General features: G+C 39.1%; 1 protein-coding gene across 1 annotated transcript in view; it reads right to left on the bottom strand.

Moving 5' to 3' along the window:
- The window catches only part of LOC140943080 (AP-5 complex subunit mu-1-like), a 17,842-nt gene extending 3,933 nt beyond the window's left edge, over window positions 1-13,909 (bottom strand). The window contains exons 1-10 of the mRNA XM_073392136.1: window positions 13,772-13,909; window positions 12,372-12,513; window positions 9,072-9,173; window positions 8,382-8,455; window positions 7,852-7,927; window positions 7,507-7,641; window positions 6,359-6,439; window positions 6,013-6,069; window positions 1,405-1,662; window positions 325-425 (exon numbers count right to left, since the gene is read on the bottom strand). Of these exons, the coding sequence (XP_073248237.1) occupies window positions 325-425; window positions 1,405-1,662; window positions 6,013-6,069; window positions 6,359-6,439; window positions 7,507-7,641; window positions 7,852-7,927; window positions 8,382-8,455; window positions 9,072-9,173; window positions 12,372-12,513; window positions 13,772-13,839 (1,094 nt within the window). The 5' untranslated portion in view covers window positions 13,840-13,909. The remainder of the gene's footprint in view (window positions 1-324; window positions 426-1,404; window positions 1,663-6,012; window positions 6,070-6,358; window positions 6,440-7,506; window positions 7,642-7,851; window positions 7,928-8,381; window positions 8,456-9,071; window positions 9,174-12,371; window positions 12,514-13,771) is intronic.

Below are 13,909 nucleotides of genomic sequence, written 5' to 3'. Positions count from 1 at the left end.
ATTCCTTAAAATGAGCGGACAAAAACTTTGCAAAAGAATTCTGGATAAACCTGACACTAAATCATTGTGAAGACATATTGAACAGTAAACAACAAGTAAAGGAAAACATGGTCGCATGGTACAAGTTTGCCGTTTGCCATAAAAGCGATTCAAAATCTCACTATTTTGTCCTCGTGCTTGCGTGATATCTTTTCCCGCGAAACCGCGTATTGTATTCGATCTTATCGCGGGAGAGATGTGCTCCCGTACTTGTTTCGCTGTACTATGGCAGAAACTATCTTACACTTGTAATCTAGATGGAGATTTAGATCTAAAATATCAAACCTGTGAAAGAACGGAAGATGCACCTCAAAATACTCAAAGGAATTTTTCAGTTTTGAGCTGAGTTTTAACTGGACAGACACCTGTACTGAATTTCCATCACCCTGGATAGAAACAAAAGATCTATTTTAACAGTTAAAGTTTTAATTCTAGTATTGGATATTATAAGTGGTTACTGTGGACTACCCTTAATGTTACAGACGGCGGTTTCCAAGCTACTAACCTAGGTGATGCCCTAGGTCCGCGAAGCCACAGTCAAAGAAAGCATTTTGACGGAAATGTCTTGGTTTTTTTCTGCAATTCACCATTTTCACATAGACGATAATGAAGCTTGTTTACCCCCCAGAATTGTGCGATAACCATTGTCTTCGATTTCTCTTGGGACGACTGTAATACCCTGGAGAAACTGGAAACGATGGTTTTGTAAATTTATGGGGTAAACAAGCTGCATTATGGTCTATGTGAAAATGGTGAATAGGGCATTTTTCCCAGTTGCCCAAAGCCTCGGTTTCAAAGCGAGGCTAAATCAAAGCGCTCATTTTCACAAGAAATGTTTTGTACTTAGCCTCGTTTTGAAAGTGAGAGTTTCTGGAAATTGGAATTGAGGTTTTGGTGTTGTGTTCATTTGTCCTATGGGATTGTTATGGGTATGCTTTCACTTCTTTCATTAGCCAGCTGTGTGTGAGGCCTTTCTTAGAGGTGAGCAGACAGGAGATTTGATACTGTTTTTGAGGGGGCATTTCACAATTCTCGTTGCTCATTGTTTCCCCAGAAACGCCTGACACTCAGGCTATTCTTTTATTGCCTATTACAACACTGTGCTGGAAAATGGGTCAAATTTTGTCCCCAAAACACAGTCCCACCGTGCAACGTGACACAACAATGACCCTGTCTCACATGCAACCTCTAAGAGGACAAGTCCAGATAAAATGATTGAATCTCCCTCAGTAGCATCTGATAATCAAACCTCTTGGTTTTGTCCCCTAAATGTTCATATCAAGGAAGTTGGACTGTACTACTGGAGAGGCAAGCCAATCAACAACCATTGCATTCAATTCTAAATAGTAAAAACAATTCTCTTACCTGCATCTGATATATCCCTTGGACAGGCAAACCATGGGGTGTCTTTGCAGAATAGTGACATAGAGGGAAGGATTCAGTAGGAGGCCTGAATCTTAGTTTTCTTCCCATTAGTTCGGGTCCCTTGAGCATCTGTGATGGCTGAAAAGAGGGAGCCTGGACATGAGTGTCTCCCTCTAGAACAGAGGGGTGGACCACAAGGAAATCCAGGGACAAAGAGGTGATGTTTGCTGTGATTTCTGGGATGCCTTCCAAATCTGCCTGGTGAAAAATTGATTGTTGGATTTAGGCTTGATTATTTCTATATCCTAGATGACTCACTACAGGCGTGGATTCACACCGGTTTCCACTGTTTTACGGAAATTGGTCAGATTTCTCACTCTAAATAAATTCTTAATAAAAAAACTTTCCAAGTTGAAATCTTGCTCATTATCCACTATAAACATGGAAATTGACCTTGATGAAATAATCCGCCGATTTGCAAAGCTTCATCCGAGGAGAATGGAACTGGCCAATATCCTGTCTGAATGACTCAGAAACCCACGAAAGGGGACTTCAGGGAGTTAAAGTCCAAAAACGTCCTGCGGGAGCAAGCCCGGACCCCCCCTTGAAGCTTGCGCCCTCGGTGTTATTTTAGGAAATCTGTCTGTATTCACCCTAGATCCAAGCTTGCAATGATGTGTGCATGTGACACTTGACTAGGAGTTAAATCAAGCATTGACCAACAAATTCATAAAAGTCAGCCACTAATGGAACTTTCTCTCACTTTCACCGACAAATCGGGGTGTAACCATGCTATGTCGAATTGTTTTTTCACCCTTTTTTTTTTCCTCGTCCAAATGAGCTGAATTTTTGCAAGTGGTCTCCAATTTAATATGACACCTTAGCACTGTACTTTTCTTCGCTGGTTTGCGCTTCGTTTTCGAGTACAAACGTACGCAGACAACTCAGCGGCGCTGTTTGAGGTCTTTAGTCGAACAAGAAACAAAAGAATCCTTTCGTTATCTTCAAAAATGAAATCAGCGAAGCGTCTCACAGCCGCCACTCGTTCGTTAGCCTCCCACGCAAGCGTTTTTAGGGGAGCTCGTTTTTCATCCCTCCCCAAAGACGAGCTCCCCTAAAAACGTCTGCGTGGGAGGATACTCGTTCGTTGGAAACAAGCTTCTTTTTTTTTTTAATTAACACTGACAGACGTTATGTCTTCGATGGCGCAAGTGGTTGACGCGCGGGCTACGGGAACCGGCGAGTTCCTGAAGTGCGGGTTCGACTCGCCGACCGACGTTTTCCTTTTTTCGCCATTTCGTCTGTCCTTTTTCTTCTTCTTCTTTTTTTTAATCTCAACGACCATTAAATAAAACTTGCACTGTCAACGCTGCTAAAATTAACCGTTAAATCTACCTTCGAAGTTTCGGAGCCGAAATCGAAAGATTCGCCCTATTTACGCGGGACCAGGGAATTAGGTGAAAGGAGAAGACTCGACAACGTAAAGAAAAAGCTACCTAGATTGTGTTCTAAAGATTAGTAATAATGACAAAGTTTTCGTTCAATCGTGTGCTGATCGCTATCACTACATTACGATAAAAATACTTTCGCCTCACACGCGCTACGTAAGAGGCACGCGAGCTTCGCGCAAAAGGATTGCAAAATATTTTGAAAACTGAATGTTTTGTAGTCTACTCTATTTCTGATTGCTTTTGTTACACTTTGAGTTCAGTTACATTTTTTCAAAAGGCGAATCGCAGCACCGACGCTGTGCTTTTATCCGTATATAGCAGAGTTTACAAGTTTAAATAAGTCGCTCAAAACAATATCGCCCAAGGTCAGTAGGCGCGCGCACACTGGCTTCTCGTTGTTTGTTTTGCACTAGGTATCTGGACAGTGTTTGCTTGTTGGAAAAAAAAAACCGTCATAATGGTCACACCCGCGACCACTATGATATGATCTTTGGGGCATTCCACCTATCAGAAAGAAAAGATAACTTTTAATTTTAGCAAAAATTATCCGCCTCGAAATCATAGGAAATGAAAGTTGCACATTACTCTGGACTGGACATAGACTTGCCCACAAGTCAGTCGACCTCACGAGATTCACAGCAGAAAAGCTAAGCGCACGAAGCGAGCCTGTTAGACCGCGAAGAGGCCGACCGAGCGAAGACGAAGGCCTTTTTCGAAAGTCTAGACTGGACAACGCTCCTAAAATTAACAGCTAAAGCTCGTGTCGAAATCTACTTTCGAAGTTTCAGAGAAATCGAAAGATTCGCCCGATTTGTAAATGCCGTCGGTTAACACAAAACCCTTTCACTGCCAAAGATGGCCAAAGTCAAAACTGAAAAAAAAAATTAAATTTTTAAAGTTCCTGTTTCAGGCATTCAGATTGTGGGGAGTGTCAAGATTAAGATTGGGGAGTAGGATATCCCCCCACCCCCCCCCCCCCCCAAAAAAAGAAAAAAATTCCTGCACAGGCAATGGCAGTGAAAAAAATTCTTGCAAACACAGGTGGCTAGACTTGCTCACAAGTCGCGCTTTTGAGCGCGAAGCGCGATCGTACGAGCGCCTAAGCGAGCGAGCGAAAGCTCGCCGGATCCTACCACACCAGACCAGAAAACCATGCGAACGACTTTGAGAAAGTCTAGCAGGTGGCCTACGTTCGAAATACGGCAGTGTTTCGAAATGTTCGAAATATAAGGATTTGTATGGGAGAAAGCGATTGTTTCTGTAGCCTACGAATATGAAAGGAATTAAAATAAAAATCGGCTAGCCTAGCTTAAGTTGTTTTTCTTTCCTGTGTGGTTTCTGAGCCCATTTATGGCCTTTTTACGCGTTTGATTAGAACAGGTTTTCTCTCTCTATAATATATCCCAAAAAAGTAGCGATCCCCCGAAAATAACGTCCCTCCGAAAGTAGCGACCTCAAAGGTTATTTCCCAGGCTTTTTTAGCAAGAAAAAATGGAAATGATAGGTATAACAAGCTATACCAAACTGACCGGTATTAATGGGAACTGACTGTTGGTAATGTACATTATTCAAAGACCAATTCTTTCGAACTGTTATTCAAAATAATAACATGTTGTAAGTTTCTCCTAATAAAGAACTGTGTACGTTTTCACATTTGTCGCGATTTTGTACGCTGTGTACATACCGTGGTCTGAATTTCACGGTAATCAATAAATACTTTATAAACTGTGTGTGAACTTTAATAGACTTAACATACATATAACTTTTGAAATGAACATGCAATTCCTGTAAATTTTGCTACTAATAATAAATAATAAATTATACATCTTTGCATATTGTTATCATATAATTTGCCAGTAGGCATTGGTGTTTCTGATGGTTCAGGGGCACCCAACGACAATTTTCGGAAAATTATCTGTTCGGAAGACGATTTGAGATCTAGAATTTTCGGATCATTTTCTGTAAAATTTCTTGCTTGCCTGCCTCTCCTAGGATTTTCGAACATCAAAAAAGTGGTATAATTGCCCATTTTTAACGGATTTTTACCCTAAAAAGGTCACCTAGAATTTTCGGGAGCCTTTTTTTCGGCTGAAATTTTCGAAAAGGTAAATTTTGATCCCTATAATTTTCGGATCACTATACTTTCAGCTAGGGAATCCGAACAGATGAAAAATTTTTAGGGGATAAAAATAAGCCTTTATCTACCGTTTAAATACTAAAGTACGTTCAACAATGCTATGTTTATGTGGTTTTGAACTATATTCTCGTTGGGTGCCCCTGATGGTTGAGGCGAAGACGGTGGCGTTGGTGATGATGATGGAATAGGTGCCATGGCGGTGCTGTGTGGGGAGTAAAAATGACGCTTGCATCATTTGATGCAGGTGGTTGACTGCGTGGAAATAATAGACGGCGGACGTAAAGTATAATTAAAGGCAGCAAAACAGCCAAACATAATAAAGGTAATGAAACTGCAAGGATGAGGTCTTGTGTTGAAGATAGTGGCGAGTTGAAGAACGGAGAAAATGCTGATAAGGTAGGCTGCGAGGTCGAAGACGGTGAGGAAGTTGAAAATGGCGAACGTCTTGAAGATGGCAATGTGGCAATGACGACGACACAGGGACAGAGACAGGAGAAGGCGATGATGATGATAAGGGCGGAGATATACAAACTTGAGGAGGAGATGGTAGTTTTGAGCAGTGCAGTTTGGATGGCCATGGTATGGTATGTTGTTTGAACGAAAATGGTGAATGCAGGAGGATTTAACTTCGAGGCAAAGGTGGCGGCATGGTTGTACTTGGTGATACGAAGAAACACGAAAATGTAAAAATGTAGAGCAAACTAAAATCCGTGAAAATGGCGAGCATCGTGAATTAAAAAGTGGCTTAAAGTGTTGAATTAAGATAGTGTTGTTGACTTGGGGCTCACTGACGTAGTGCACTGACCTTTGACATGGTCAGTGACTTTAAAGCATTTCTGTATCTCTGCTAGTCTCAAGGTAAGCAACGTGGAAATAACAAAACAACCACTGAAGGTAAACTCCATTGCACTCTGTAGTAGGAATACGTAAAACAGGTAGCATTTCACTCATGGTCTGAATATTTATTATAACAGATCTTATCTTGAACTTGCATCCTGAACTAAGAAAACAAAAACCTACCCTACAGTTAATGATCCCAAAGAGTTGTCGTTCATCTTGACACTCCTTCTTAACATGCTGAGGAAAGACAATGAAAATGTCAAGATGAAACAATTGTTGCGACAATGACCTCGAAGGTATAAGAATAAATAAATATTCAAAACTACATGTACTCCAATGCAGACATGACCCTCTTGAGGACACAACATAAACCTAGTCATGACGATTAGGTGACTCAATTAGAGACAACAGTGGTGAAAAAAAAGGAGTAAAAAGGGGGCCTTATTCTCAAATAGTCAGGCTCCAACAGTGATACATGGCCAGAAGGTTCACAAAGCGTGGGTATTAAATACTGAAAAGTACATACCTGTGCAGCTCGGATCTCTTCTTTGACATTAAACACAAGGTGTTGCTTTCCTTTGTGCTGGACTGGTTTCCAAGCAGGTTGCTACAAAGGTATGTAAAAATCAATTTTCACTTGATTATAGAGTTAGAAGTAGTAGAAGAGAAAACAACGACCAAGAAAGTGATGACCTAGAAAGCGACGACCTACAAAACAACGACCTAGAAAATTATGACACAGTAAAAGGAAGTTGAACTGAGGTCAAATTTAATTATAGTTTTAAAAAAACTATATTTATAATTTTAAAAAAGAATCCGCTTCAGTGGGCTTAATTGTTAGTAGTAAAACAGCCAATAAGAATTTTTAATCATTGGTCATAAAATGTTTACTGGAAAAAAATTTGTCTAGCAAAATTGGTCATACAGAAAAGCTTGCTATTATCAGGCCTTCACATGACTTGTCTAGTGGCTGAGGGCCTCCTGACAACCTTTGCTTTCCATCTTGAAAATGGTTTTAGAGTCATAGCCACGTACTCCATTCAAACATTTGTCAATCTGGCAAATACAGAGAAGTTATTGTGAAAAATTCACTGTTGAATGCAGGGATGTAGACTTGAATTTGATACTACCTATGGCAGCGCCTTACTAAGCTGGAGAGGCAAGCAGCAAGCTTCCGCTCTCCTTATTTTATCACAGTTCCTTGGTTAGAATCCTATGCTTGGTTAATTGGCTGTGAATTGTATTTTATCACAGTAGTGAAATGTTTTCAACACAGGTTTTTGAGGCTTATCGACATAAATCGCTGGGCAAATAGTCATCATTTGATTCATCACTGAGATGAAGCCATCACTGAACAAAACCCAGGTCTGGTCCGATAGGATCAAACCCATGTATTTTTATACTTAATGACAAAAGGACTTGAACAATCCTGTCTGATTCAGATTTTGTCAATGGCCCTGAAATGTACCGTTCAGAATTTAGTCAATGGTTGTGACTAAATGCGTATATAACGAAAGCTGAGCATTCTAGATTGTTGTTTCCTAGCTTGTTGCTTTCTAGGTCAGTGTTTTATGGGTCGTAGGTCTTTGTTTTCTAGGTCGTCGTTTTCTAGACACCCAAAAACTTAATATTCGCACACAGCACTGAAATCATCTAGTCACACTGGCTACACACCTTGCCTTTTTGAGGTATGATGACATCTTTGTTGTTAATGAGAGCTTGAATAGAGCTAAAGTTTGTATCAACTGGTGTCCCAAACGGTGCAACTGCACACAGAACTTTGTATAACTCACACACTTTAGACTGCAACTGAAATAAGTTATATTAGAAATAAAATAAGCATTGTCTTCACTGACAGTTGTTTTCCAGCACCAAAAAATATGACTAAACGTCACCTAAGTAATTTCCTTCCTACTATTGATGCCATTCATTTGATATCATACTGCAAATTGCGTGGGTTATATGGAAGAAGAGAGACAGAGTTGGTTAAAGAAGTACCGGTACTGTTAGACTACCAACCTGTTCTTTAGAAGACCAGTTGCCAATGAAGTCCATTATTGAATGAAGTAGAGAGTATCCCAAGGACACACCAGGCCTTTATAAACATCATGTAACAAATGCAAATGACTTAATTAAAGAACCTTATTAAAATTTATTCCGTTTTCATACAAAACAAACTTTCCTGACTGAGATGCTATATTCACAAATTTCTTTCCAATTTCTTTTTCTCCTTCAGTGAACTCATTATGACAATCATAAGCCAGAACTCACGATCTTGGAACTAAAGGAGAGATTTCATTCTTTCGTGACTCTTTAGATTGAGACTTGAATAACTCACAGTTGGGAAAGGTATCCTTATCAGAGCAAAATGGTTGCTTATGCTTTTTTTTTTCAATTTAAATCTGCAGTCACATGCAATTTTAACAAGTCTAACATCTAAAATAAATGTTCCAATAATTACAGTCTGTAATGAGCAAAGAAAAATATTTACAGTTACCATGACCTGTAAAAAATGAATTTGTTCTACTTATTATTTGAAAATAACTTACAGTTTTACTAGTGGTGGATTTCCCTGTGATAGATCAGTTTCTACCAATGGAATACAGATAAATACCAAGCCAAACTGAAAAAACAAACAATTAAATAAATTTATTAGACAAATTAATACCATCAACATCAATATCAATAAAGAATAAAAAGAATCAATTGATTTATTCTGCACATTTATGTACAGTGCTATTGAAAACAAGTAGGTCTTCTGCCCACAACTGAAGTCTATATCACAGCACATTCACACTTATTACTTCAATGCATCAGTATGCTGCAATCAAAAGTTAGATTTGGACAGAACTCCTTCCAACATGGATGGGTGTATTAAAAAACAAGCAGATCTTGTTTTATCAGGTTTAAATATCAACATGCCATTGATAACTCAACACTTTGACAGAATCAGATCTTAGTAAGTCTGGGGCCAGGCCCGCTCATCCGGTTCCTAAGATGTAAGAGGGGAAGCCCAGTCTTAAAAATAATCTTTCTTGGACCTGCAGGCCTCAGTTTGGCCTCAAGGAATGGTGGGGAGCCAAGTTCCCCGAACCCCTCCCCCAGATCCTCCACTGACTCATTAGAAATTTTTATTTTGTTTCTCCAAACTTTAAAACTGCAATGAGAGGAAACAAAACTTTAACAAACTTATCAGAAGCCCTCGGGAGAAACATGTTCCCAGAGTTGCAGACTGTTACCTTTTCTATGACGACAACAGGCCACAAGGAACCTGTTTTAAGCCTCACTTCATGGACAGGCTTGTGTTCCAGCTTGCTACAGGAATCAATATCTCTGTCAAACTAAATTCAAGGACAGTAATTAAAAATAGACTACAGCATTGGGTATAACCTATTAGTCCTTCCAGTCCTAATATACACAATGGCCAAGTTGACTGCTGAATTGTTTGACAGATGATTGTGCTTTTCCTAGGTTAGTTACTATGTCAACTCAATTATTCTGATTTCAGTCTCAATCAACAGGCATGGATCTAGCATAAATACTGACTAATTTCCTAAATGAGCATCAAAGGCACAAGCTTCTAGGGGGCTCCAGTGGCATGCTCCTGCAGGAAATTTTTCAGATTTTAACTCCCTAAAGTCCCCTTTCCTGGGTTTCTGAGTCATTCAGACAGGATCTTGGCCAGTCCCATTCTCCCCAGATGAAGCCTTGCAACTTGGAAACTTTTTTCTTTATTAAAAATATATCTATTGTGAAAAATCTGACCAATTTCCATAAAATAGTGGAAACCAATGTGGATCCACGCCTGATCAAATATTACAGCTAGCTGGTAGTCAAACAACTCGGCCATGGAGTAAAATATGGCCCTGTCAAAAAATACACTTAAAAACGGTTCAATATACCTGGAATTTTAGATAAGAAATACACAACATAGGACAATATGGTACATTGTGTATCTCATTATCTTTTATTCTTAAAAGAAAACAGATTACTAGATATTAACTAGAAACAAAACAGTGCACTGCTTTATCACGAAAAAAACAGGTGCAATTTTGTAGATGATATAGAAGGAATTTTCAAATTAATTTACATATTTGCATGAATGACATTAAAATTGGGAATACTGGTTGAAAGATAGATATCAGGTGATACTACTTTAATTTTAAAAAAATGTCAGATAATCAGATTATTTCTTTACACATTTACTACCATACATGCAGTCATCAGTATCGAAGCCATACTAGGTTATTATGTGATGAACAAAGCCACACATGCGTTAGAAATTGGACTGGTCAGGAGCCCATCAAATGGAGCCTTCATCTCCATTAATTTCTTGAGTCAACCCTTTGCCAAGTAGATTTATAAATAGAATGGCTTGTTTCCCGTGAAAAGTGTCATATTTCCGTGAGTCTCATATGTCACCGTGAAAAATATAAAGTTGGATGAAGTCGAACTCAGAAGCCTGTCTTTCGACCGTTTTCCTTTATTACTATGCGTCCATTTTTATGATTTTACAGCCACTGGGATCTGGGTATCATGAAATAAAAGTTAATGAATTACCCGACTGAGATTAAGCATGAAGCAATGGGACAAAGGCAGCTAACTGAGGATCACGAAAAGATTATCTTTGCGAGTCTTTTTTTTTTTGGCCATCATACATCCCAATAGCCTCCCACGCAGTTGTTTTTAGGGGACCTTGTATTTCTTCCCTCCCCACAAACGCCTGCTCAACCGAGAACAACATCCTTTCCCATTGTTACATTCGCGTGGTAAGTGACCAATCAACAGTTTTTAAATAACGTGTTGACAGGCTAAACATGACTCATAAGCTCGTGATAGTGAAAAAATGTGACCCAGAATGTGACCCTAGAGTTACCTTTTTCCTTCTTTTCTGTCCTTCGCTAAGGTTGTGCAGTGCACGGTGAATTCTAAAATCTGACTGAGTAAATCTTACTTTTGCCCCTCTGAGACAAACATTTATTAGAGGTCATGAAGGTTTCTCAAAGTTTCATGCAGATCAGGTAATAATTTTATTTATGAGGTTACCCTGCGGTTAAGGTTGACTTTCCAGAATTTGGAAAGTACAACGTGATTGGCTAAGCGTGGGAAAGGAATGTTGTCCTCGGTTGAGCAGGCGTTTGTGGGGAGGGACGAAATACGAGCTCCCCTAAAAACACCTGCGTGGGAGGCTAACATCCCAAAGGTAAGCATGCACTTCAAAAGAGTCGACCATTAAGTGTTCTGTGGACGATTTGGAACTTTTTGATGATCAGCGCAAAAAAGGGCCAGGATTTGATTTTTGGCATCACCATGGAGTGGATTTTACCAGTTAAGCAACACGCGCAAAATTGATGACCTGGGTACAGCCTGTAGCTACTAAAGAGGAATGCTTTAGTTCTGAAATTTGAGAAATTGCAGTCTTCCTTTACAACTGACTTGTATTACCATGAGTGTTGCCTGATAAAAGTGGCACTTGAAAAGTTGAACAGAAGAGAACAGTTCCTCAACTGTGAAGCTAACTCAAAAGCAATTTGCTAACGGGGTAATTTGTGACATCACACTCCAGTCCAAAGACCCACTTATCTCAAGAAAAACAAAATGGATTGTATCTGTGCCAAAAGAATTATGACTGACTAATGGGACAATTCTCAGCAGTTAATGTAGAAGTTTAAGCTCAATGCTTTCCTTCAAATTCGCATCTCTGGATCACTTTTCGCAAGAAAACAATGTTAAATAGCTGGGCCCAGTGTTACAACACATAAAAGGGAATCATCACTGACACACTAGCTGACGGACAAAACAACCTCAAGGACTACTAGTACTTATTCAGATAAATGCATTTTAGAAAAAAAACCTTGAAAAAACTAGAAATTTGATTAATATTGAGTCATTTAGCCAAAATAAGAACCTTAATGCTTAAAACAAATGGCTAAAAAAAACGAATCCTGTCACAACTACAGACTGCGGAAAGTAGTTAATCATTATGCATGGAACAGACCAGCTTCATGGCCTCTTAATGTGAGACAAGCAGCCAAAAATAATTAAGATTAACACAGTCAGAGTTTAAAACTCTCCACAGTATAATCTACCGGCTAAAAAGAAAAGAAAGAAAATCTCTGAGGGATGAAAACACTTAAGTCATGTTTCACTAGCTTACGATTGTGTTTGGCCTGTTAACAACGAATTTCCTGCTGTTTGATGAAGTACAATGGCAATGTCATTTCCTCATTGTGATTGGCTCTTCCCACTGTCTGTGGGCAAAGTCTCCTCTGGGAACTGTTCTAATTATAAATCTACTCGCAAAAGGGTTGACTCCAAGGGCTTGTATGGGAGATGGAGGCTCCATTTGATGGGCTCCTGGGCTGGTAAACTACATCAAGGCTGCAGGGATGTCCCTATATAAAAGCCGGCAGCTGGCTAATTTTACTGGCTGAAAAGACCCTACCAAAAGCTCAAATTGCACTGGAAAACAAAAAAATTGGGAGATTTGAAGGTGCAGTTGAGTTAAAAAGCTGACTTATACCACCAACATCACAAACCTCTTCTAAACCAGCAGCAAGGTTCCTTCTTGATCCTAGCTCTTTCAGTACTGAATCACATAGCTCTTCATCACTAGGAATTTGTGTCAAAACATTTCCTTCCTGATGCAACACTGCTCGCCTCTCAACTGTTGGAAAGCGCCTATAAAGACAAAGGAGGGCAACTTCTCAATACCCAGCCACTTTTATGCTTTAAAGGTAGGAAGCATGACACAATGGTTACCGGTTATTCTGCTACAAAGTCATACTCACTGAATATTGAAGCTATTTTGCAACAGCATCTTTTAGCAATGTTGTTATAGATATATGACATAATCATTAATACAGCCCTTACTTTAACAGATTTACTTGGTAATTTCTGAAAGAACCATTGGTGTGTAACCCTTACTGCACAACACTGAACTCAAAAACTGAGAAAAGTGAGAATATAGGGAGTGAGAGCTACATTCTATGATACTATAGAGAAATAAAAACAGACTTAAATAGAGTACTTTTGGGCTACTTTCTTCCCTTCTTGTTGATCATTCTTGTGCTGGATTGGTTTCAACTTACTTGCAAAAACTAGCCTAAGTGATGTGCAATGATATAAACCTGGCTTCAAGGTAAAGAAGCTTTACGAGTACGCAGAACAAGGAAGAATGTAGTGTGAATGCAATGAGCTCAATGAAAATATGTCTTGAAGCTACTCATCTATGAAAACAGGAATCAGTTTTGTGATACATTGAATCAAAAAATATTTTGCAGCAAATTGACTTCACAATGTAGCAGAATGACTTTGCAGCAAAAAGACAGGGCACCCCTATGTGACACAAGAGGCTATTTTGTTCTTCAAAATAAGTGGGTGGGTTTTTCTGAAGTTTAGCCGACAAAAGATGTGTTTGCCAATAAATTGAATGAAAGATATGACAGTATGGTAAAAAAACTCACAATTATAATTATGATCCAACGTCACAGCCTTAAGTGTGCTACCATTCACTCCCTTGTGGGTAAAGAACAAAGTCTAAAGACTACAACAGTAACCTCAAGGACCCATGAACTAAAGCATGAATACACATGCATGAAAGGAGCCCATTTAAGAGTGGCTCTAAGCCTCTAGTCATAATACTAATAAAGTGAAGCCTGTTGCTTATCCATTCATGTGACAATGAATAAGATTAAGCTGTCTTGAAATTGATGTGTTTGTTTCCTGTTGTCATCATAATGTTGTCTACACCAGGTGAAAACGAAGGAAAACAAACCAGTCACAAATAAAGCTAACAGAGTACGTTTAAGGGGAGTTTTTTTTTTCTTAATCTATACTTCTTCTGCGCTGTTTTTAGTGTTGGTCGCTGCGTTAAGAAATTTTGACCACTGATAAAATTAAAACTATTATACTTTTATCAAAGCATAACTTTGGCTACCTTGAAAAGATAACGCATTCTGCAGCTTTCTCAAGACTAGAAAACACCCAAATACCCCGCAAGCTCATTGAAGAAATTTCCTCTCAGCTCCAGAAATGGCGGGTACCACTGTTCATTTATAGGCCGAGTAAATCTCAA

This window comes from Porites lutea, chromosome 7 (genome assembly GCF_958299795.1).
Source record: "Porites lutea chromosome 7, jaPorLute2.1, whole genome shotgun sequence".
NCBI lineage: Eukaryota > Metazoa > Cnidaria > Anthozoa > Scleractinia > Poritidae > Porites > Porites lutea.
Note: the sequence above shows the minus strand (reverse complement) of the source record. Positions and strands in the feature narration are given on the sequence as shown.